The sequence below is a fragment of the Crocodylus siamensis genome, chromosome 5 (genome assembly GCF_052110815.1).
Source record: "Crocodylus siamensis isolate JL-2025a chromosome 5, ASM5211081v1, whole genome shotgun sequence".
NCBI lineage: Eukaryota > Metazoa > Chordata > Crocodylia > Crocodylidae > Crocodylus > Crocodylus siamensis.
Window position 1 is genome coordinate 45,032,615 of NC_143399.1, and position 26,123 is coordinate 45,058,737.

At 40.2% G+C, this 26,123-nt stretch overlaps 1 protein-coding gene across 2 annotated transcripts in view; it reads left to right on the forward strand.

Moving 5' to 3' along the window:
* The window catches only part of KIFAP3 (kinesin associated protein 3), a 155,234-nt gene that overhangs the window by 71,139 nt on the left and 57,972 nt on the right, over window positions 1-26,123 (forward strand). For both annotated transcript variants that reach the window (XM_090047451.1, XM_090047452.1), the window contains exons 10-13: window positions 1,150-1,312; window positions 16,389-16,489; window positions 22,396-22,504; window positions 25,477-25,589. In XM_090047451.1, the coding sequence (XP_089903577.1) occupies window positions 1,150-1,312; window positions 16,389-16,489; window positions 22,396-22,504; window positions 25,477-25,589 (486 nt within the window). The remainder of the gene's footprint in view (window positions 1-1,149; window positions 1,313-16,388; window positions 16,490-22,395; window positions 22,505-25,476; window positions 25,590-26,123) is intronic.

Here is a 26,123-nt window from a genome sequence, read left to right on the forward strand (position 1 = left end):
CCCAATCCCAGGGTCTTAGCTGAGGCTGGATAGGGTCCAATCTGAGCGTGCAGCCTACAGACCAGCCCCACACTAGTCATCTGGTTGGCAGGGCCAAAAAATTAGGCACTTCTAGTTTAACTGATCTGTTTATGTATTTATGCCATATCCAGCATCTTGACATCTGAGTGTCATAATTTCTAGCTAGTTTTATAGCAGTGAGGTTGACTGATTTGGGCCCAGGGGTTATGTGCCAATTCTTTGAATAATGTTAATTCTGAAGTTCCACAGTGTGGAGCTTTATAGTGTTTTGTCGTCTTTACTATTTGAGTTCATTCTCTTCATACTTGCTCTGAAAGGCTGGCTATTCACACAGACCTAACCTATATTTGAAGAGCCTGAAGGCTCTCAGACTTATTTTCATAAACTTTTTATGGCTAAAGAAGAACTCCTGAAGGCAAATTCATGCAAAGGATTATGATAAGTAAAGGCAGAGAGATTTTGCTTAAAAGACGTTAGAGAAAATTTCTGAAGCCTTGCCAGTCAATGAATGATTAGATGTTCTGGCTGACTCAAAGTATGATCTCCACAAAAAAAAAATATAGAACTGCTCAGTCCTTGGATTGCATTTTATAATTTTACAGCGATACACATTTCTTTCCTCTGTTAAATTCAAATGCAGAGAAAATAGCCATTACTGAGACCATAAAGAAAATCCTGTCCAGGGACTTGCTGGAAAGTCAGGGAAGGGTCTCAAATACCCTCTCTATGTTTCTTGTCCTATTTTGGTACCTACCGTTCTTCTAATGTAGATTGCTATGAGATTGTCTGTATTTCACTTAAAGCCTTTGATCCTGCAAGTCACTCTTCAGGCAGAACCCTTCTTTAAGCCCCACTTCAGTTTTTACTCTCCTGCTTCCATCTACTCAGTTCTTCAGAGGCAGCCAAACTTAAATTCATGCTTTCTTTAGACAAAGCCAGTTCTTGTTGAAAGGAAAATTTAGCTACAAATCTGAAATGTTTGGGAAGTGTAGCTGCTTAGAATGGAAACATTGACGCCAATAACTCCAGACATTGCTTTCATTTAAAAATATACCTTAAAAAAAGGCAAAGAAAAGCTCAGTTTGGACTGATGTATTGAGGTGGTAATTTCTCATGTTTTTCACACAGGTTGAAATGGATATTGTAGAAAAACTGGTGAAAATGGTGCCATGTGAACATGAAGACCTGCTGAATATCACCCTCCGGCTTTTGCTAAACCTGTCATTTGACACTGGCTTGAGGAATAAAATGGTACAAGTGGGGCTACTTCCGAAACTCACTGCACTCCTGGGTAATGTTCCCTTTTACACCACTGCAAGCCTTTCAGTTGTTTTAATGTGGTTGTTGAGCCTTTGCCATCACTTTCCCAGGGAAAGATAAAGTGTTGGCTATTCCCAAAGAAGCAGTTGTTAGATTTGTCTTTTATCACAAAATCTTTGCTTGCTGCAGGAAATCTTCAACTATTGCTGTGCCTCTGTCTTTTTGAGTGAAGATTAGTTCATAGATTTCACAGACATTAGGGCTGGAAGGGACCTCAGAAGATCTTCAAGTCCAGCCCCCTGCTCCAGCGGTAGAAACTCAGCGGGGGTCATAGGATCCCAACAAGATAAGCATCCAAATGTCTCTTAAAGGTGTTTAGAGTAGGTGCTTGAACCACCTCCGGCAGCAGCCTATTCCAAATCTACGGGCTCGGATGGTAAAAAAGTTGTTCCTTATGTCCAGCCTGAAACTATCATGGAGGAGTTTGTGACCATCCGATTTTGTCATCCCTTGGGGCACTCTGGTGAACAGACGTTCCTCCAGTTCCTGGTAATTATCCCTAACAAACTTATAGGTGACCACTAGATCACCCCTGAGCCTGCACTTTTCCAGGCTAAAGAGTCCCATGGCTCTCAGCCTCTCATCATAAGGTCTGTTTTCCTGACCTCTGATCATGTGTGTAGCTCTCCTCTGGACTCGCTCAAGCTTCTCCACATCCTTTTTGAACTGTGGAGCCCAAAACTGGATGCAGTACAGTAAGCTTTAGCTTATTGAGAAGGTTGTAGCAATTTGCTTCCATTCTAATGGTTTTCTAGGTTCTCTTGGACTCCAGTTAATTTGAGTTTATGTCTTGGCGTAATATGGAAGGTGTACTGATAGGAGGTCATCAATCAAGTATTGATGATCAAAAACCAGGTAGCTATACTGTATGTCTTGAATCTATCAGATGTTTTTTAATAGCACTTTCTATTCTTCTGATTTGCCTGTGGATCTTAGAACCGTAGACTGAGTTGTTTTTGAATGATTCTGTTTTTTTTTTTCCTTTTGAGTGATACCACAAGATAATACTGGCAATGACGTCATTGTTCTGATAGTTACCTCATGCAGTGATGCAAGTTTTAAATTTGTGGCTGTGGAGGATGCATGGATTGTTATATTGTTAGCGCCCTGAACAGCTCCTTCAGTCAGTACTGCTTATGTAGTTACAACTTTCTGGTGCCTTAACAAAGGTACATGGAAGAGGATTGATAGCCTGAGGATCAGTTGAGACGACCCTTGGATAATACGTGTGTAATACAGTACAGAAATCCCAGATTTGGCCAGCTTCATACATGTCCCTTGTCAGTAGATACACCTACCTTCTATTGCTAAGGCCTGTAGCAGATATGCCTAGAATACCCCAGAATGCTCCCATCTGTGTATTTATCATCTGACCTTTCACTGGCTCCAGGGATTGCATGAGAACTTGAACCAACTCCATGATCCCTGGAGTCAGCCAGTAATCAGCTGATTGTCAGGTACTTTGCCAGTGCAGGGGGCACCTGGGAACATGATCCTGGGTTCCCCTTGCACTGGCAAGTATGGTGCGATTGGCATCTGATCCCCGATCCCAAAATCATGTCTTCTGCCTTGTACATCTGGCATTGGTAGGAGGTGTAATTGTTGGGATCACAGATTAGGTCCCATGGCATCTTCAAAAGAATCTTTGTCCGAAGCCTAACCCTTACAACTTGGGGTCTTCTGGGATACTAAGCATCAGTGGTTGCCAAGAATATTGTATTGTTCACTTTTGAGATGGTTTTGCCTATTTGGCTGGGATTATCTAGTTATCTAGCAGGGAATGGTCCTGCTTTGAGCAGGGGGTTGGACTAGATGAACTCCTGAGGTCCCTTCCAACCCTAACTTCCTGTGATTTCTTGTGGTAAGGCTAAAGAAGACCGCTTACAGAAAACCACATAAGTTAGATCAGTTCCTCCTCAGGAATATCTGGACCTCTAGCCATAAATATGAAATAATTTCCTTGCAGCAATGACAGGTTCAAATCTAGGCAGGGCTGGATTTGACTCTCATTCTCAAGATGGGTTGGTTTGCATCCCATACAAGTGAGTTTTTTACAGAACCTTCAAAGGTAAACTTCTGTTGTTGGTGTGTAAACTATATGGATTAGTTCGTTTTCTCAGTGTAGAGACTTGTCTGACTGTCATCTTATGAAATTTCCTTTCCAAGCCCTGCCGTGCGTCTTTGGGGTGCTTCTGTCCAGGGGCTGCTACATTGCTTTTGATGGGAGTTGAGTATCTTGGAAAATCTGGGCCACAATTCATTAAATACTTTGGCAGAAAAAGGGCTCTGTGAAATGCTGTTACTTTTAATTGCTATGTCCACATCAGTTGTTTTATGGGGATGTGGCCCAGAAAATGGAACTTGACATTTGATGGATGAACTTTCAGTCCCAACTGTGTTAGGAACACTTCATTTGTTTTTCTCCACTCTCCCACTTCCTGCCTTACCGTTGTGTTTAATATTAGTTGATTTTAAAAATGTATACTGGGAGAGTAGTTATGAGCATAAAATCTAGTCCTGTATACCTTGATCCTGGCAGTGAACAACTTCACTGACTTAAAAATAATTTCTTCCAAATTTTTTTCCACTTCCCACACCCCAGCTGTGTGAGTTTAAATATACTTTTCTGCAGCTGTGAAATGGAACTAGGAGAGGAAAGTAGGCAGGTTCCATTTAAAGGGTCATGTGACATTTGACAGTAAGCCAGGCTGAGGGGTATGATCTGAACAGAAATTGTTTTAAAAAATCTGATTAAAATCCTGTTGCTTTACATGATATGAACTGTAAGCACTTTGGGGCAGGGACTTTTTGTTTGGTGTTAGTGTGGCATCTTATCTGTGATTGGGGCTCCTATGTGCCACCAGAACCACAAATAACTATCATGCTTTAAAGCACGAGTGCTCAGCCCCCATGCTGCAGGGAAATTTTTAATATGCCCACCTCTCCCCCCTGCCAAGTTACACCAAGTCCTATGTGGCTGGATTGGGCTTGCGACCCTGCCCTTCTCCCCCAACCCTATTGGGTTGTTGCCACATGGCCAGATTGGGCCTGGGACACCTTCCTGCCCCTGCAGCCAGGTAAGGGTTGGGTTGGGAGAGGTCATTGCTAGATGTCCAGATTTGGTCTGGACCACCCCTCTGCCCGTGTGGCCAGATCTGGGCTTGGTCTGCTGGGTCCTTACCTTGTGGCTGTATTGCATTCTCCCTCCCTCCACCCACACGACCTGATTGGGGTTGGGCTGTTCCCCCCACGCTGCTTGTGGCCAGATCAAAGCTGGAGTAGGCCCAGGCCCTGCCTACCGCATGCACTGCATTGGGCCCACCCACCAAATCCAGCCTGAACACCACCCACTCAGCCTCTTGCAGAAAAAAAGGTTGGACCACTTCTCTCAATTATTCTGCAATATCACAGACTGACCCCAGTATCCTGTTGGAGCATGAAGCCTGCCTATGGGCATCGAGTGTGTATCTTCTTTTTGTCATTTTATGTGATGTGTAGTTATCAAGTTTCTCTTTAACATATTTTTTATATACACTTTGAAACCATTAACTGAAATACTGTCTCTTACTTTATCTGCTCTTCCAGGATTCAGTAGGATTTCTTTGATATAGTAGCTATAGCTCCTAAATGCAATTTGTGAGTAAGAACTCTGTGAAGCCTGTATCTTTAGTGTTAAATACGTACATGCGAAATGTCCCTGTTTATCCCAGTTACTTTGCACATTGAACACGCATTGCTTATGTCAGAGCACTTTCAGGTGAGCTGCAAATGTAAACCAAAGTGCTAATGTACCTTAGCAGTTGTTGACAAGTTACCAAATAGTTCCTAATGCCATGGGGTCAAACTTGTCAGCTTGGGTTGCTGAACTTTAGCATTTGTGCCTACCATGCCTTTGAGCCTTTAGCACAGGGTTTGAGAGATTAGCACAAATTAAATATAGAAAGTATTTAAGGAAAAAGATGAGATTGTAAATAGGCTTTTAGATGTTTGGCTGACAAGGGTTAGGTCTCCCAGGATAGAGAACCAGCACAGTTTGACCTTGTAAAATAGTAAGTCGGTAGGACTCGGTGTTCTCCAGAGCCGTTTAGCAGCTTGAGACCAGCAGTGGAGGGATCTCATTTTAGGTTATGGGAAGTTGGGAGATCTACTCATTACCTGCCTCTTACAGCACAGTCCAAAAGCTCTGTCTACACCTGGGATAGCAGCTAGATTAGATATTGATGGATAAAGGTCATGTTTTCTTTCTCCCCACTCCTTTGCCCCAGATCTTCCTAGCTGCTGCTAGGAAGAGTTTGGGAATAGGGAGAAAGTAAAGGAAATCTCGTTCTTACTCATCCTCCATTTATGTTTTCTTCTCATATTTTTTAATGCCTTCTTCCATAGTTCTGCCAACAAACAGCATGGTCAAACTGAATTTGTCTGTTTTTCACTGGCATGTACACGTTACAAAGCACAATGGTGAAAGTAATAAGACTTTTTGAGCATTTTTACAGATGCATGTGCTGCAGCGCCTGACGCTGTGGCGCATGCATTTGTATAAACAGTGAAATGCACATCAGCACACAGAAAATGGCAGCAGTCTGCTTTTGAACTAAAATGCATCAAAAGTGTTTTAGTTCAAATGCCGCTATTTTTTGCACATCAGTGCACATTTTGATATTTATACAAATGCATACGACGCAGCGCTATACACGTCAGCTTGCATGCTTAATTGAGTCTGCTCTGATGTACTGGATCTCTGGCCCGTCACAGCATGAAAAGGTATGTGTATAAATACCCTTTCAGCCTTTTCTAGTCACTGGAGTTAATCAGCCCTAATTACGCTAAGAATGTTGAATTCTGGATTCTTTGCACACGTAAAGTCTATCACATAGCATTATATGTTTCCATCCTGAAAGAAACTGAAATGCTTATAATCTTGTGCTAGAATCTCCAAACGTGTATCCATGTGAATAAGAGAATGTTCACTTACTGGGTCTAAAGTTTCATTGCAACCAGAAATGTATTAATGGATACAGTGAGCTGATCAGTTCAAATTGGCAGTAAGGTTTGTTTTGCATGTAGATAATATGATCCTTTGGTTACATACCTATGTTCTAGAGATGAAAGTTCTGGGCATCTTGCATGAACATTAACTATGAACATTCACATTACTTTTGGAGGTATTCCCAAAAGTACATTAATGGCATGACCTGTTTCATAGGTCATAATTTGTTTTGTTTGTTTGTTTGGTTTTTTTGGTGGTGGTTATTGTTGTTATTATTATTATTTTGTTTTTTTTACTTTATGAGCTGGAGATGGCCAGAGCTGTTCACATAAGGTTACAGCTTACAACTTTCATACCATAGTCAAGATTTTCGTCCTTTGCTCATCCTCATCGGTTTTCTTGGGAACATTTGGCAAGTATCTTGCTTTATCCAACCTTTCCTGAAACTTGCACTGCAAACAAAGAACAAGAAGTCCTGTTTTGTCTCTGTGATGATCAGCTTTCAGTACCATACACAACTGTGCTGAGTTGTACACTAAGCTTGTTCTCTAATTAACAGAGGGGGAAGGGTTCTTTAAGCATTCAGTTGCTTTTATGAAGGTCTCTTTTAAAAGAAGCTTAACATATTTTTTCCCTTTATTGGTTGGCTTGGCCTTTTTGTGATGAAGCTTACTACGGAGCTTCAAACATCTGTTTGAGAAAGGAGCTTCCTATAGGCTACTGCAGTGTTTTTCCAATTTTAATAGGCTTCGTTTATCCTATAAAGAAACATACATTTTTCCTACCTGATCAAGTGAGCAAACAATAGGGGTCAGATGTGGTAAAGACCCTAACAAAAAGCACATGTCCAGCTGTCAGGGTGAGGTAAAGTCATATCAGGATTGCTTGAAGTTATTAATGGCAGTAAAATTTATGCTTCCTCCTGTTTTCCCAATTAAATTGAGAAACCCTTTTTCTACGGTGGCTCGGCAGCAGCTGGTTCCAATACTCAGTGTGTGAATATTGCCTGGGGTGTCTCTCTCTTTTTATGGTAGAAGCTAACTGAACCACATTAAGTAATCATTCAGGTAAAGGGACCAGTCTGTTGGAAAGCAGTAATTATTAAATGATTTATTTCCGTTGTGGGTGTTTTATCATTTGCAGTGAGAATAGGCACTTAGTTTTGCAAACCTGACCAAAGTTAGATTTTCTTCTTGTTAGTTAGACATCTAAATAACTAGCCTAACTTTCAATACTTCTGAGAGGCCAGCATCTCCAGCAGACTGTAGTAGGGTATTGGGTGCTAAGCACATCTAAAATTAGGCTGTTTAATTGGATATGTAAATATGGATCCACATATGGACCCATAAATATAAATATGCCACAGTCCAGCACCAATTTCTAATAATTGTTTCTGATTTTGTGTATAAATGATCAAAACAGAGGCTTTGAAATCACATTCGTAATTTATGGCATTGGAGGAAGGAATTTAAATCCCCTGAGTTCATTTAAAAAAAAAAAACCAACCCGATAAAGCTCTTCACCAAGCCCTCACTGCTTGTTTATTATAAATGTAATGAATTGTCAGGAAAGCGTTAATTCAGCTCTTTTCATGGCACAGTCATATCTTTTTTGTGCTTGTTTAAAGTAATCAAAACCAGTTCCTCTTTGGAGCCTACAGTGTCTGTCACTTTATATGATTCCTTTAAATTAACGCTGTCAGAACTAGTATGTCAAGGGCCAGATTCTATTCCACCTATTAGATAGCTACATGGAATTTGGTGCCTAATTATAATTCTGTTCCAAACTTTTAAAGTCCTTGAAAATCCATGAATGCATTGACTTTTATGACACACTGGCATCTTATCCTAATAATTAAGTTATAAAGAACAGCTAGGAGGAGGCAGACTCGCCCACTTTTTGCATTATCTGTTTTTCAGGGACTCTGCTAGAGAGGAACAGAATTGCTCTAGGCACCTAACTCTGTTTACATGCCTAATACATGGAACAGAATATGACCAGAGGGGTTCTTCCAACCAGTAGCTATTAGTAATATTTCTAGCACAGAAGTTATAACATTTCATTATTTCATGGGTAATTGAATTATTTTGTAAGTATTGCTACGTGTGTCACAAAAGCAAGTTAAAAATATCCATGATGAATCGTGAGTGGTGCTGCATGAAATGGTGACTTTTTAAACTTTAGATGAAATAACTTGGATGCCAAAACACATTTCAAGGGGGGGACATTAAATTTCAGTCTTGATGGAGAGAAGGCAAGGAAACTTTCTCCTGCTAATTCTCCTCCTAACCTAAAGAAGTCCACAGAGGGAGGGTCTGCATGAGAGGCACACCTTTCCCAAATTATAGTACAGATAAGCACTTTCTTGAGCTCAGCTGTGCTTTTCCAGTGTAACTACTTCAGTTTAGACATCTCTCATAAGACATGTGGATGCAGTGATTGCCTCCTAGTAACCTCATACAAGCAAATGGAGAAAAGTTATCCAGAAGAAAAAAGTGTGGAGGAGAAAGGCCAAGAGAGGGTGGGCTGGAAAACTCCCGTGCATTCAAATTTTTACAGATATTTTGGAAGGAAGCATCTAAACTCTAGACTAGAGAGAAGTCTCTATAATTTTCGGTGGCAGATGTCAGAACAAGGAGCAACGGTCTCAAGTTGCAGCAAGGGAAGTTTAGGTTAGATATTAGGAAAAACTTTCTCATTAGGAGGGTAGTAAAACACTGGAACATGTTACCCAAAGAAATTGTAGAATCTCATTCCTTGGAGGTGTTTAAAACCTGGCTAAACAAATTTTCTCTGACTCTCTGATTTCTCCTACAGAGTTCCTCATATACCTTGCTCGAGTGTAGAGATAGGTACAGACATTTAGGAAGGATCAGGGGAGGTTAGATTGCATTAAAAATGGCCACCTGATCTAACTTAGTTTGCCCACATATGGACCTTACACTTAGATCCCTAGTTAGGTCAATCTAAGTGTGAGCTATACAGAACTTCCAGGGGGGCTGGATCACTCAAAAAATGGCTGACCCTATCTAATTTAACTACTTCTGGGGTGCACTGAGTTAGATTGGGTACAGTCAGACTGATCTAACTGAACTTCTGTACACGTTACAAGTACAGCCTTGGGGCTGAGAGAGCCCAGCTGCTGGCCTCAGCCCTGGGGCTAAGCTTTTCTTACCCTGCCCTCCTACCCCCAGGCACACCAGCCAACCCTCCCAAACCTGCAAGCTGTTCTTGGTGCAAGGAGATAACCTTGCACTGAGTGCAAAGTTACACAATAACCTCGGTGCAAGGAGACAACCCTCAAAATAAGTTGGGGTGGGGGAGGGACGAGCAGGACTGATGGGGTGTTGGTTTGCTGGAAGTGGGGGTTGTTTGTGGGTGGGAAGAGCCAGGGAGCTAAAGTAGCCCCTGGCTGGGGGGAGAGATCCCACCAAACCCCACTTCCCACACAGAACTGCGAGCTCTCCTTGATCCTGCCAGTTCCCACCCCATAAAGTCACCAGCCCCACCCCCTTGCTGTACCCTTACTTCAGTTGGGCTCCCAGCACAGGTGAATGCTAGTAATACTGACACAAGTAGTGGCTTGCAGGATCAGGGGCAGTTCAGTAGCATCTGGGGGGGGGAGCACAGTGGGGGTGCTGGAAAAGTTCATGGGGGTTTGTTGGGATTGGAGAGGGTCTCTAATCCTGCTAGTTCCCCCCCCCCACAAGTCTTCCTTGTGGACCCCACTAGCCCCCTGATTCCACCCCAAACCCCTGTGGATCCCACCTGCCCTTCCTGATTCACTTTAGCTCAGGCTCCCAACTCCTATCTAATAACTAGGGATCCTGGTTTTCTCTAATGAAAAAAAATCCAAAATTTTCTGATTGAAAAACAAACAAACCCTGAAATCCACATTTTTCCATGTTTTAAAACAAAACCTCCTCTCTGTCACTCTAGATATAGACGCATACACACGTGTATATGTGGAGAGAGAGAGAGGCATTTTGTTTCGATCATGGAAAATTGTGGATTTTGTTGAGTTGTATTTTAAATCAGAAAAATATGGATTTTTTAAAATAAAAAATAAAACAAAACAGGATCCCTGCTAATCACTGAGTAAAGATTTGGGGGGACATATGTTTTTAACCCCATGTAACCACTCAAACTTCTCAGGGTAACAACTGTGCAAAGCCTAGGAGAGCAGTTGCAGTGTCTTCCTTCTCCAAAGCAGTTCTGACGAACAATCCCACCTTCTATATTCCTTCTGTTTCTTCTTTGGAGACTTTGAACTGATCCAAAAGGGAAAAAAAATCATGCCAACATCTGAAATAATTTCACTTTTGGTCTATCTATTAGGTGATTTTAATTTCTTGAGCAGTAATTTTCTGCACAGGTTTCTATTAAATATGTTAAAAGTCCACACTCCAGTAGTTTTGTGCCCCTTCTTTGCTTTCTTCTTCTTTAAACCTTCAAGCTATAATGCTGCAAAAAATGAGGAGGGTGGTGGGGGTGACTCTTTACTGCATCACTTGTGTGGAACTTAGAAGTTAAGCAGCAGAATTTTCCTTCTATGTACTATGAAAATCAGATGCCAAAGAAAACTTTGAGCCATTGGAGTCCAAGAAATGCAGTCCCAAAGGGCATTAAATAATGTCAGAAAGATCTGTAAACTGTCTCAGTAATGGGATACATTGCTGGAGTATAAGGATAAAAAGAATCCAAATGACCAGTATCACAAATCATAGTGTGGACATCTTGAAGTGGATTTATGTAAGTGTGTACTTTCACAAATTTGTATTTTCAGTTGTATCATACCTGTGTAGAGATTAACTTGGAATATGTTTTTAGTCTTACAAGATTAGTAATGGATCCCTTGAATAGGAAATGGATTTCCATATAATATTCTAGTCACCTTTTTGTGAAAGAAGCTTTTTAAGAAAGTCCTGCATCGTAATTTTTAAGGCATGTTTATCTTTACAAAATTTCTCCACTCATGTCAAGGCTTGGGTTTTCTTTAGCTAGGTCTAAGCAAAGAGGGAAACCATTTTTGGCTTACAAAGTTATTCATAATTGACGGTAGTCCATTTCACAGATCTTGTTTTGTTTTGTCATCTTGGTCTTGCCCAGAGAACTTTTTGATCCTGTTTACTTTTTGGGTGGGGAAAAATGTAATGGTATCTTCTACTTTATCTTGCATTTTGTCTCTTCTCAGTTTCTAATGAGCCACTTCCCTGCTCAATGTTGTGTATTGTGTGCTATAATGATTTGAGAAATCTGAATAGCTAGTAACTTTCTTTTTCCTGCACAGTCTGATTCAATTTATATGGATGAGAAATTCTGAATGGTAAAGATACGATTGTTGCATAGAAAGGGCAAACCTCAAATTAGGGGAAAGGCTGGAGAATCAGAAGTGCTAGGCACAGCTCTCCTTTGTGTGCCATTGGCTTCAGAAATGGGTAACCCAATGGGCTGCTAAGCTAGAGAACATCTTTGACCTTTTTTTCTATCAAGAGGCATTGCTGACACAGTGGCTTTAATTGCATCTCCTTTCTTTTGAGTTTTAATAATGTTTGCAATATATTTTTCAGACACTAGATGACTGCTTTCTGTATAATTTAGGGTGGTGTGTTTCATGGTAAACAACAGCGCCAAAACCAGAATTCCTTTTGTACTGACACCCTCTTTTGTCTGTGGTTGAAGATGTCAATTTAATAAGTAACTGAACATTAATGTTTCTGTGAAAAAAATTTACCCAGAGATAAACATGTAGCATATGAAATATCAGGGGATTGACTTTTTTGGATTAAAGTTAGGAGAGTGGGCTTTAAAATTAGATTTATAATGGGAAGCTAGCTTCCAACATAACTAAAGTGACGTAAGAGCTCTTATTGCCTTGTAATTCATAAGCAATAAGCAATTAAACATATTGTTGACATAGCCTGATCCTTTTTCAGGAAGAACAGGTACAAACTCTTAGGATTTCTTTAAATAAGTTTAATCAGATTGGTACATACTGAATGCATCTACATAGGTGTTTTAATGTGAAGTAGACTTTTACTGCACATTAGTGTCATGTAAAAAACAGTAACATTAGGTTAATACACAATAAAATAGTCTACTGTGCATTAAGCGTCACTAAAAAAGCATGCAAATGCACTACTGTGCATAGCCTAATGTTCATTAATTTAGTACCTCACATTGGAGGTACTAAATTTTTAATGTGCATTAGAAAAGGCACATTAATGCACGCCGTAGACATGCTCTGTGTAAATTGAGTTGTCATGCATTTAAACCATATACTGGTTAACCTCTATCAGAGTTGGTAAAATAACATAACTATTTACTAGGATTTTTTTACTTTTTATCTAGCCCCTTTTTGTATAATTCTAGGATCATTGCTAATTATGACACAGGGATGGGCTTTAATGGAATAATCTCAAATATGTTGCAGTCTTAAATAAGGGATACCAGTTTAGTTGTACAAGATAATGCATGGATAGGTGGCCACCTTTTTTAAATTTTTGCCCTACTAAAATCCTTATTTTAATTTCCCTAATGTTACTGTATCACTTATCTTTGGCTTTTGATAGTTTTGGGCCTGAAGCTTTAATTTAGAATTGTTATGTCATTTAATATGTATTTGAGAGTTTGCTTTGAGTTGTTCATTTTTTTTCAGCATAGAGTATTTAATGTTTTGCACATGGGGTGTGCTGAATATATTTCACTTTAAGTGGTGACATTGTTGATTGCATTAGAGACGAGGGCTACTTGAATTACTGATGCCATTCCATTTGGATAATTCAGTCCATAGCTTTTTATTCATGCTCTGTGTTACATTTGTAAAGCTGAATCTGCTGCTGAAATTCATGTTCACTTTCCAGCTCTAGTCTGGGCACAATTTTTTTTCCTTCATTGCAGAGCTAATGGAGAACCTTAATCATAAGGTCACAAATCCAGCTAACGTACAGGGCCAGATCCTGAAATTACTTCACTGTTCTAGCATGATCCGTGTTTAGAAACAGTTGCCACTGAAGCCATGGGTACTTAGCTTTTATAAGAACTGATTAAGGAATTCAGGCTTTAGTCCATGGCTACCAGGGCATGAATTCTTGCTTATGTTTGAAGCCTAAAAATCTGAAGCCATTTTAGAACACAGATCCCATCATGCATTTATTTCCCATTCTAATTTGCAGAAAACTGGTTGTGAAAACAGCCCAAGGGACTTGATATTTTTCCACACCAGCTGTTCCAGCTGAACTACAGCTGCAAATTTAAAAAAAAAAAAAAAGTTGTTTCTATAAACTGTTGAGTATATTTTATAACAGCAATAATTCCCACAAAATCAGTTACTGTAGTTAATGACTGGTTTGTTAAGGCATTAACTACCCTCAGCTGGGAATGACCAATTTCTCTGGAATGGTTGTATAAGTACTAAGGATAATTTAGTAATGCTTTCAAATAATGATTTGGTTAATTAATGGTAAATTCTTGTGGAAATCCTATCAAAGTACTTATGACCTCCACATTTAATATCCAATGAGTTCATCATGATTCATGTTTATTGCCGTAAATACTGAAGGAATCCACAATAACTAGGCCATTATTTTCCATGCCTGCCTTTACTGCTTTAGGCAATTTGGCTAATCCACCTTCAGTCATTAAGTGCCTGATTCTCAAAACTACCAGTCTTTGCAAGGCATAATATTGGCACATTACCAAACTTTGGTGATTTTTTAATGCACAAATTGTTGGCAGACTTTTCTTTTTTTTCCCTAGCTGGGGAATAATTGATGCCTACTGTACAACTCATAAGGAAGTCTTTAGCAGTGACTGAATTTGCATATGTAGCTTCAGGCTGTGGTCTAAAATAGTAAAAAAGGTACCGGACCCTATTCCTATATGGCTCCCATACTTAAGAATAGAGCTCTTTGCTTTGGTCCAGCGTGGGCTTGGGACTTTCTGCCCCCAAGTTCTGAAATAATGGTTGACTCATGGTTTAATTTGGCAACAATCAAATGAGAATAATACAACACAGGATGCCCTTGCTCAGCTCAGTCTTTTAAGGAGGGATCCACTATTTACCTTATCCATTTTAAAGAGTCAAAGCCCCTCAGACCAAAGACAGCTGGCTTATCTGTGCATCAAGCATTAGACTAAAGTATAGCATTGAACCGATGCTGGTTCTGCTAATGGATGACCCCATCCAGTCAATTTGTTATTCTTAATCCTTTTTTCCTGCAGTATTTGACTATTTGAATAATGCACTGCTGTTATTTTGCCCTGACATTAGTTGGGGTTCATGGTAACATGGTTAGATGGTCCTGTTTCTTTTTAGCAGCCTACCTCTAGAGTATTGTGACCTCAACACAGCTTCCATGGAAACTGAAATATTTTCTTTATTTTTATTTCCCTTCTTTACAAATATAAAGAAAGAAATAAAATGGAAAGTGAATCCAAGAAATTAAAGCAGAAGGCAAGGTAGAGATGCATCTTTGATTCAGTTAATATAAAGGTACACTTTTACCTTGCCATCTGCCTCAGTTCAGACTGTCGGGATTTATTACCTCTCTGCCCAGGAAATTAAGGGCATTGTTCTATTCCATGTGCCACATTGCTCTATTAGGACCTCTCAAGCCAGGGGATGGAATTGAAATGGCATGGTTCTTTCCCTAGTATTTTTATACAGAAACACACTGTTTCTAAGATGAAAGTGACCTTATGGTTTGAACTTTGGCTTTTGCAAATGGGTAATCTCTCAGTAGTATGGGAGAGATCAGTTGTGATTATGTTTAGCATGGGAAAGAGCACTTAATTGTCCTTTAGCAAATTGTGAGTTTGTAATGCCAATCCCTGAAAGTATTCCATGTTCTTTAGGTAGATGAATATTGGGAAGCAACAGCAAAAATAAGGGCTTAGGGCTTATATTAAACTGAGGCACGATAGTCTGATTTCATAGAGGAACTGCCAATTTCTGTGATCTTTATGAGGAGGAATTTTATCAGTGATGGCTGTCTCAACATGTTAGTGTTTTGCCAGTGTCTCAGTATTTCCAGTTTAAATATGGGTGGAAACTATGGTATCACTAGTATTGTGTGGAGTAACTGTGAATAAGTGTTGATTTGGTGACCTCTGTCCTGATCTGGCTCATAACAGTGTCCAGAGAAGTACATTAATCTCACCTATTGTCAAAAAGCAAAGAACTATGGAAATACAGGGCTGGAAGGAACCTCAGGAGAACATCTAATCCAAGCCCCTGCACTGGGGCAGGATCAAGTTATACCTAGATTATCCCTGTTTTTTTGATGTGTTTTTTTTTTTAAAACTACTTTCATAGCTATGAAGTTTTTTCTGAAACCCATTCTAAAACTCTTTTTGCTATATACAATTAACTGAGTACCTACTTAATGTAGAATCACCCAGCTTTCTTTGTAATGAACACTATACAGATTTTTTTTGGTGTGTTTTTTGTCTAAAATGTTGATGTCCTTTTCTGTACATTGCAATTGCTTAAATGGCACCGGAACACGAGAATGTCTTGCCTTTTTATATAATCCTCTTTAACACAAGCGTTCATGTGGTTGCTTATTTCTGCTCCTGGTAGACTCCTTAATATTATTTTTGTTAAATTAGTTAATTGTATTAGCCAGATTCTATTTATAAACCAACAGTGCAATAGACACTATTGATTTCCTAGCTGGCAATTTCTACAAAGGGTAAGATTTGGAGTGAGACTGAATTCCCTTTTCAGTACTAGAGAGTAGAACCCTGCAACGGATCGGGAAGCATTAATTTCCAGATGGTTGCTTTGGGGAAACTGGAACTGCCTGTGCCCAATCTGTCAATGTTCTGGGGATAAAGTCTTTGATTCTCAGAACTTGATAGATTTTAGCGAAAGGTTCTGGACTCTTACTCTTTTCTTGTGTAAGAAACTGTTTTAGTAATGTAGAATTTAAAAGCTATGTTTATTATAATCTTAATCAAAGAATTGGTTTTGAAATCCTGAATTAACAGGAATATACAGTAACTAAAAAGTTAGGTTTTTGTTGTTAACACTGTATTTCATGTCTTTTTCTTCTAGCAAATGAAAGCTACAAGCAGGTAGCAATGTGTATTCTGTATCACATAAGTATGGATGATCGCTTTAAATCAATGTTTGCATACACAGACTGTATACCACAGGTATGTGTTTTTCTTGGTGATGCATTTGCAGATGCATTCTCCGCCTCTTCTCCGCTCCCTCCCTCCCAACCAAACATAACATTTGTTCCCTTCCCTCTAGCTTGTGGTGACACCTGCAGGTGGTAATGGGAACACATGATTCTACCTAAGCAAATTAACAGCTATTAATTAATAAGATGACTTAACTATACTTGCTAAATTTAAGCAGTCCTCCATAAAAAGAAAAGGTCAGCAGATCTTTTTCTACCAGTGTCTGACAAATGAGGCACATCACCTTCTTGGTATGACAACCAGATGAATGCCCAACAGAAGACTGCAGTGCTGAAAGGAGATTAAAATTGGTTCCCTGTATATTTATGGCATGTCTCTTGGAGAATTTCACTTCTGTAGATATAACAGGTGTTCCTTTCCAATTCCATTTAGGATCAAAATGTCAGTGTCTACAGCGTTATAGGATATGAAATGGATATCAGCCAAGCAAATGCTGCACCACTACATGGACTGGCAATTCCTATTCTAATTGAAGTCATGCAGCATAAGGGAAAAGTGAAAAAATTGTATAGTAGGAAAATAAACCCTTGTTTACTGATCTTTATAGGCTGAAGACTAGTCTTACACCTCTTGCTGTCTTGTGTTGCAGCTTGACTTGGGCACAATAATCAATAAAAACAAACTTTTGTTTAAAAATAAGTTATTGGTGCTCTTAAACAGCTATATAAACTGTTTATTCTGGGCACTTATTGAGGCTAGAGTTGAGACCAGAGCCTATAATGCACAAGTATAGGACGCCATCCAGTAGCTTTTTCAGAATTGCACCACAGCATTTTCATTCCTGCCAAACATGTTTTTAACATCAAACATATCCAGGATGGGAAGTTGCCACGGAAAGTTTTAAGAACATTTCTGGTCATTATTTCATAACAAAAATTGTTATGTTTTTCCAAATTGGGGAGGAGGAGAAATAGGGATGGAGAGGAAGAATAAGATCTAATGGGAATAGCTAGTGTATATTACAAAATACTCTTGTCAACATCCTGCTGATTGTTTTTGCCACAAGATAGAATTTTATGTTAGGAAGCCTGGGTGATAAAAGGGACCTCTTTCTTTCTGAATTTGTGCTGCCAAGCCAGAGGTCTTGCTTTGTGGTTTGGGGCTCAGTTGTTATGTACTTACAGGAAATATTGGCATTGTTCTAGGGTCTCCAGTGCCAAATGTAAAAAATCATGGAAATTCAATAATGTCACACTCTGAGCATTTAAATGATATCCTTGTTCTGATAGTCATTGGCTGTTCAAAGTAACGCTTATAAGGTTTGATCCAAAGCCCAGTGAAGTAAATAGTAAAACGCCCATTGACTTCATCGGGCATCAGATCAGGGCCATAATGCCTACTAATTCTTAAGGAAATTTGAGACCATTATGAATGTTTACCTCTCTTATTTAAGTACTTCATCAGACTATGTCTGGAGACCCTGGTCGTCAAAAGATATATTTTGATTGGCCAGTTGGTTATTTTAGATGAACATGCATGTACGTATTGACAGCAGGTCACAATTAAAGTTAATAAGCAATACAAAGGTCAGAGACAGAGCTCTGGGGTGATAATGATGAGGGAATGTTCTTTCAAAAGCCTTTGTGACCCTCTGTGAAGAGGTTTGTAGGCCTTGCACACCAAAGAAGGAGCTGGACATGTTAAGATCGAGCAGCAACCCACGTGGCTCAAATAGTCAGTTGGGGTCCAAGCCCAAGTGCAATCAAAGAATAAAAGGAGAATGCATGCAGTTAGAAAAGGGGCTGAGAGAAGCTCCAAATATCTAGGCTGGAGGCAACTACCCAAACAGGGGCACACAGAATGTTTACACAGAAGAGGTCTAATGGCACTTCCCTTTCCTCACTTTTCTATTTGAGAAAAATCATAAAGTTGAAAATGTCCAAGGGTCCAAATATGAGTTTTGTGGAAAGTGAACTGTAACTAGCTCAAACTCCATCTTAGACTGCTACTAGAAGGAACATCCAAGCATTTGGGGAAGAGGAGGAAAGAGAAAGCTGCTAAACAGTTACGGGAATGAAAAATGTTAGAAAATAATAGTAATAGTTATTTAACCTTCTAATATATACTTTTTTTTCCCTAGTGGAAATCCATGTCGTCCACCCTCCCCTGCCCCCCCTTCCCCACTAAATTTTTTTTAACTGTGGTTTTTATACAAAATGAAAGAGCTATTCTTCACTAATAATAGGGCATTTTCTATTATGTCTTTGAGGGCTATTGGCATGTTTCTTGGATAACTATTTCATAAACAGAAGGATGGTACCACAACAGCATTCACCCTGCTGTAATTTATTGCTGCATTAATACTCTAGCTCATTTACATAGGGATTTGAAATAGATATGGATCATTCTTCACCTGTGCTTCCACTAAAAAAATGTGCTGCCTTTCATTGCAGTTAAACTGCAGCCACTTGGAAAATGCTTGTGTTGAATTGCCCTTTGCAGAAGGATTGCAATATTGTGTTGCTGTAATGGTCCAGGGAATATGCAAGATGCAAGTTCTGTTTAGTACTTTTTATTGGCTTAACTATATAATTGAGAGAGAAGTTAGACAAGTTTTTGGGGACAATGTGCTATTCCATAGGTCTGGGTAAGAAGCAGAAGCAATATAAGCTAAATACCAGGTAAAATGGGCTGCTGTAGTGACCAATAGGGACAGTGGGTAGGGAAGGTTGGTGACTGAACAGAAAAGGTGTTGCCAGTCTCTTCTGCTCTCAGCCAGACAGATTCCATGTCCGCAGTCCTGGCTGGTACATCTGGCATGTGCAGTGAGTTGGGAACCTGGCTATGTCGTGCTTGCAGGCCAATTGTATGAGTCAGTATCCTTCCTTTGAACATGATCTGAAAGGGGCTGCGTTATCCCAGGTAAACATCCCTGTGTATTCCAGGAGTTAATGGGTGCTACTCTAGTAACAGTTAAAAGCAAGTATTAACAGTTCATTCTTGTTTAGACCTCAGCAATGCGTGTTTTGTTTAAATAGGTGCAAATGCCATCCAGATGCTTATAAAAGCATTTATTGGTAATAACCTGGCCAATCAAAAGACATGGTTAGGCAGTGATGTCATGGTGATATTTAATATTTTACCACAAAGCAGTGTAGAAGGATCTCCGCAGCGACCCACATGTTTTCCACCAACAGTTGTTCCGCTTGGCTCGTCTTTGATCTGCAGGCTTCTTTTTAGCTTAATGCTGGTAAACGTCCTCTCTTGACAGCACCTTTTGCTCCTGTCCGCCATTATCTGCTGAAGTTCAGAAACCAGAGCATCACTTCAAACAGCAGAGTTAGGGAGTAGTGGCTCAGAAGAGATTCCTGAGGCATGCAGCTCTGGCATAATCATTCAAAGATGTTTGAGTTGAGGTTGGGGAGGGGGGTGGACAGAGGTGTATGTGAACAGAGAGCTGTGGGGGTTGGCCTCTGGTCACTGGTAAATAAGTGAAGTCAGGTGCCAGAGAGTCTAGACACAGTGATTTCAGTCCTGGGTCTGTGGTATCTGATACTCAATATGGGACTTGTCTGATTGAACACTACTGCCTCTTCATGGCACATGCTGCAGCCTTTTTACTGCCTTCCTGTTAAATCAGTAAAAGATGACAATGGACATAGTAAAAGCAGAACAAATTTAATTTTAATATTTCCTATTTGGCAGCAATTACTCTTCCTTTTGAAGTGGCACGAGGAGCAATCAAATTAAATGAAGACATAATGGGAAACATGGAACTCATACAAAACTATTAGTTTAAAATTTGAACTGGTTTAATTGAAACTGGAGGGTTTTTTTTTTTCTTTTTAAAGCAAAGTTGCTTGGTAACGAACAATGTAATCCTGTTATGTAAAACATTCAGTTTACATAGATGTTTGCATCAAGTGAGCGATGCAAATGTTTCTTTTTAACACATACATAATTTGAAGAACTTTTTGAATTTAAAGTTTCCTGTCATGAGAATTTTCAGGGGAGAATTTCACCCATTTGTTCTATTGTCAGTCTTGTGCTGATTAATATATGTCCATAATAAGTAACAGGCTTATACATTTAATAAAGATTTTTATAAGAAGCTCTTAAAACTAACTACAGAAATATGATTAGGAGGAAATCAGTGTTAGCTTTTAAATGAGCCTGTGAAAGTTCCCTGCAAAAAAAAAAAAAAAAAATAATAATTGCTCTATGACCTAGATATGTTTTTATTTATTTGGCAGTCCCTTTGCAATGACAACCTGATAGCTGGCAATGGGTAAACATTTTAAATCACTGCATGAAAATACTTTTGGCAAACTTCCTCACATGTCTATGGTACAGTTGCCTCAGCTGTTGTTCATTCTCTGAATATATTTAGGTAGCTCCCCATTCCATCTTATGCTTAATTCATAATCATTCAGTAAGCCATATATATGTTTGTAAGGAGTACTCAGCAAAGATACAGCTAGTTGGCTTGTTACAATGGTTAGTTTTTTCTTTTGTTGTCCCATCCCTGTCATAGTGATGTCCTGTTATTACATTCTGTCTCTTTTCTATTGAAGATCAACATTTTTAAGGTAATTCCAGCCTCATAGTTGAGCTACTTTGTGTTATGATCCTAACAGGCCTCTCAAACCAAGTAGCTTGACTTTTCTTAGGACTCGATTGACTAGCCAACCAATACAGTTACAAGCCTGGGCTTGATTTGATGCTTCATTATATGGTGCTCCAAGGGTATTGGCAGAGATGAAAACACAGGCTGGTATTTTGATATGGATGATTTTCATGTACTACTAGATTGTTTGCTCTAATTGTTTTAATCAAAATGGGCAAAATTAGAGTGGGTGTGTGAGCTATGATGGATTAGTGAAGACAGGAACAGATTATTTAGATTAGTGGCAAGCTGTAGGCATTTTGGGGGAATTCAGTAGCAGGTACTACAGGGGTTGGAGCAGAATGATGGACAGATGTATATTTTACCTGAAGTGTCCTTTTTCTTCTCTGCTGAAGGAGGAAGGAAGGTGCTAGGGGAAACTGACTCAATACAGCAGTACGTGGCAGTAGCTATAAGAGTTATAGCTCTATAAGTAGGTTTGCTTGCCTAGAATGGGGGTCAGCAATCTTTGAGAACAGTGGGCCTTTGCTCCGTGCGAAGGGTTGCTTTCTCACAGTCACAAGTTGCACTTACCTTTGACACCAAGTGTCACCGATTTTCTATCTCTAGCAGCAATGGGAAGATGCATTTTCAGTGGCAAAGGTTAGCAGATGCTAACGAAGGTAAGTGCAGCCTGTGAGTTGCTGCAGAAAGGATCGGTGCCACGTAGCAGAGGAATGATGGCTTGGGGCTTAGAAGGTGTCCCTTCCACTATGTGCCACTGCAGTCTAGTTCCAGTATTTTGCAGGCCAGATTTGGCCTGAGGACAATAAGGTTGTTGTCCTTTAGCTTAAAAATTGCAAAGAACTCATCACAGGCAGTAGACTGGTGTTAATTTATGAGTAAGTACTGAGTACACTCAGTCTACTAAAGCAGCAAAAGTGGAATATAGTAAACCAATTATTTGTAGCACCCTTATAGTCTCCTTCCTACCAAGAATAATGCATTTAATACATGAGGAACATATTAAAATACTTGTGGCAGTTTAACCGCTCACAATCAATATGATGTCTCACGTTCACATTTTACCAAAGCAAATCCAATTCTTTTAGAAAAAGTGACAAATGATTGAAGTTCTTTAACAGTTTTTAACCCTTGTTATCTTCAAATGCTATCTTAGTATTCATGATGATTTATAATTGAGATTAATTTGGAAACAAATGTAAAGAGTGTAACTATCTTCAGATCTTCTCTTTTTCTTATGCTTTGGAAAACATAATGACTCAAGTGTGTGTTTGTGTGTCTTTAGTTAATGAAGATGCTCTTTGAGTGCCCTGATGAACGTGTTGACCTGGAGCTCATTTCCTTCTGCATTAACCTCGCCGCTAATAAGAGAAATGTGCAGCTAATCTGTGAAGGTACGTGTCTTGGATTAGAAACTCCCCAGTGCTACTTTTACACGATACCTTTTCTGAGTTACACCCATTCTAAAAAGATCTTTTGTTACCTTATAGAAAAGTTTTTGTTTTTTCTCCAACCTGGGGCTTTGTTACACATTACACTATGCTAGCTTGAGTTTGGCGCAGTCACATGTTTAGATCAGCAGTGTCCTGGAGGACTGAAAGGTAAGAATTCCCCTGTCTCTGGGACTCCCCCTACCCAGTTTACTTGTGGCTCCCGCACTCTGTCATGAGAGAGCAGGCAGGGAAGAGTTAATTTGACTGCCCAGTCCCTGCTGCTGCCAACCCGCTGCTCTTCTCCAGGCTGAGCCCAGCCCAGAGAGCAGCAGTGGCTAAGCAGGTGAGTTAACACTTCTCTGCCTGCTTTCCGCACCCCCCCCCCGACAGATAGTGGTGGCAGCCACAAGTAAGCATGGGAGGTTGCAGGGAGCAGGAATTTGGGATATAGGTGAAGGCAGTGGGCCCAATCCGGGACAGCAGAGGAGGGGTGGGTGGGTTGTTTGCACTAACATGTAGCCTACTGGTAACATATTAGTGTAATATAAGCTGGGTAACAGATCAGAGAGAAATCTTGGCTTCAGTGGCATAACTTTAAGCTGCTTAAAGACTGCTTAAAACTAGTTTCAGATGTTAATGTGTGGACAATCCAGGAGTTAAAGCTCCAGGAGCTGCCTAAAATTAATGTGTAGCAAGACCCTCAGACTCCACTAATCTTTGTCATACTTTTCTTTCTTACTTGGATCATTTTAGTGAAAACAGGATTTCTTATACTTCACCACTTATCTCGTCTTCAGTGTTGGAGCTAATTTTGTCTTGTACATTTTGTAGAGTTGTTTATACATTGTGTAACCTGAGGCCTGATTCCTTTGTTGGTGCTTTCAGCTACATAAAGTACTCCCTAAAATATATATACATATAAGAATAAAACTGTTAACAGTATTAGAGCACCCAGGCAGTCTGCAGGATTTGGCCTTTGCTCTTAAATGTTTGAGGCTAGTGGCAAGAACATTATTTCTTTAGTGTCCAAAGCTTGTTAGGCACATGGTAGCCTCTTAGAGGCCTGCTAAGGCCCCTGGCATGCATTCATTTTAATGGCAGGATAGGATCTGTTCCATGATCTCAAACTGCACATTCTGCTATGCCATGTGCATGATAGAATGTATGATTTTTTGCGGGGGGATCCAGGAGTCGGATCCAACAGGCACCATTACTACTTGCCAATGCAGAGGCGAGTCTGGGAGCCTGTGCTTCCCCTGCACTGGCAAGTTGAAAGCAGTGTGCTTGTAGCCCAGCTGAACCTGAGTGCTCCCAAGGCCATGATGGGCAATCAGCTGATTGTTGTTCCTGGTCTTGGGACTGTACAAGGGCCAGTTCCAGACTCCCATGTAGTCTCAAGGCTGGGACTGACAATCGGCTGATTGTTGGTCCCAGCCCCAGGATGCCAGTGGAGTAGGTTCCAAATTCCTGTATACTCCTGCAGCTGGAACCAACAGTCGCACTAAATTTAAACTGCAATGGAAACCAGCCACAAAAAAGGGTGTTACATACTGTATTTACTCAAATATAAAACAAGGTTTTTTCTCCCCAGTCAGCATGGGAGTATGGGGGAGCTCATATCTTCTATTTGCATATGAAGTGGAGTGGGGAGCAGGTGGCTGTTGCATCTCTGACTATCCCTCAGCTGAGGTCGGGGCCAGTGTCAGACCCACAGCAGCCTTCTGCCCACTGCCTGTCCTCCCCTCCCCCTTAATGTCAGGCACAACTTGGTTCCAGATAAAACTGGAGTTTCTCCCAGGCACAGAGAACATGGAAACTTTCTCCTGCTGAGGCAATTGGAAGTGTTGACACTGCTGTATTGTCTGCCTGGCGAATCAGCAGCACTGACACTGCTGCATGGTCAGGCAAGGACTGAGTTTCCGTCTGCTGTGCTCTGTGACAGAGCAACCTGAGCAGTATCTGACAGGGAGAGGGGAGGGAAGAGGAAGAGGCAGAGGCAGAGACTAAGGCAAGTTGGGAGGCAGAGGCTGTTGGGAGCTGGGGATTGGGGGATGCACGTGGCGGGGGTGGGGCAGGAAGGCTGCAGAGGGAAGAAGTGGGCAGGGCACAGGGCAAGGGGGCTATCTTAACCCCCCACTACTGCTTTCCTTGCTGTAGCAGTTGGGGGGGTGGGGGGGAAGGTGCTTCAAAACAACCCCCTAGTACTTGGATTCTATACCTGGAAGTTTATGTATTTTCCATGTATAGAATCTAATAACTGGAGGATTGTCTTGTATTCAGGTAAACGCAGTATCTTTTGTGGCACTTTTTTTTGTAGTGGACTTCCCATTTTGTTGCACCATTAATTCCTTGAACGTGTAGCAGGATTATTATTTATGATGCAATTAACAGGTTAATAATGTCTTAATTGTAATGCCTGCTGGGAGCCTAAGAGCACATTGTGCCTGTTAGGTTCTCTTGAGCAGCATGGTTACAAGTGTTTGATGTTTATAAATACCACTGCAAGAAATGTATTAACGTATATGTTTCCTCTTCCCCAATATGAGGATGAAGAGGGATAGGTTAGGTTTGGGACATGTACATGAAAATGTGGTAATTAGGCAAGAATGGAGTCTATGGTTATTGAATTCTTCTTTCAGCCTTAGGGTTGATAACTGAAGGATTTGGCTGTTTATCTAGCTTTCTGTGTTGACAGGTCCAAATATCTCTGAAAATTGGCTATTATGCATCTGTTTTATGCTGTCTTGGAGCTCATGCAGGTGAAGCTTGTCCTTTTTAATTAAGACCTGGACCAAAAAAATATTTTCCACTTTTTGTGGGTTATTTATCTTTGCTGTTTAATCATTGTTAATTGTTTATTATTGTCCCATTAAAATCCCCAAGTCTAGTTTTAATTTGATATGGGAGATTTGATATGCACTGTTCCATTTCAGGAAATGGATTGAAGATGTTAATGAAGAGGGCTCTGAAGTTCAAGGATCCACTGCTGATGAAAATGATCAGAAACATTTCACAACATGATGGGCCAACCAAAAATCTGTTTATTGTAAGTTGCATTTATATCTTATCAGTGACCTCCATGCCTTCACATTGCAAAGGGCTTTAGTTTTAGGCTACTGATGAATTTTAAAGGATAAATTTGCTTCTGCTTTAACAAACAGTCTGTTTCATTCTCTTTAGTTTTTTCTAGATTATTTTTTCTCAAACCTTTTTTTTTTTTTTTTTTAAAATAAGGTTAGTATTTTAATTACCTACCTTTAGGTCAGTAGTTCAAAAACAAGGACTTGCACTTTTATAATTATTGCCAAAGTTAGTCGTAATCTTAAACCCTGTTCTCAGCAGAGAAAAAGACAACAAAATAAAGTGGCGTCTCAGTATTGCAGATGGTTCCTGTAGGGTAGGAGTCAGCAACCCCTGGCACGCGTGTTGAGCATGGCATGCAAGGCCATTTTGCTTGGCATGCCACAGCCAGCCCTGGCTCTGGGTAGCTGCTGCCAGTGATGGAGCCCGGGCTGCTCTCAGCAGGGCTTGCAGCATCCTAGCTGGCTGCTGGAAGCAGCCTGGGCCTCCCAGCTGGCAG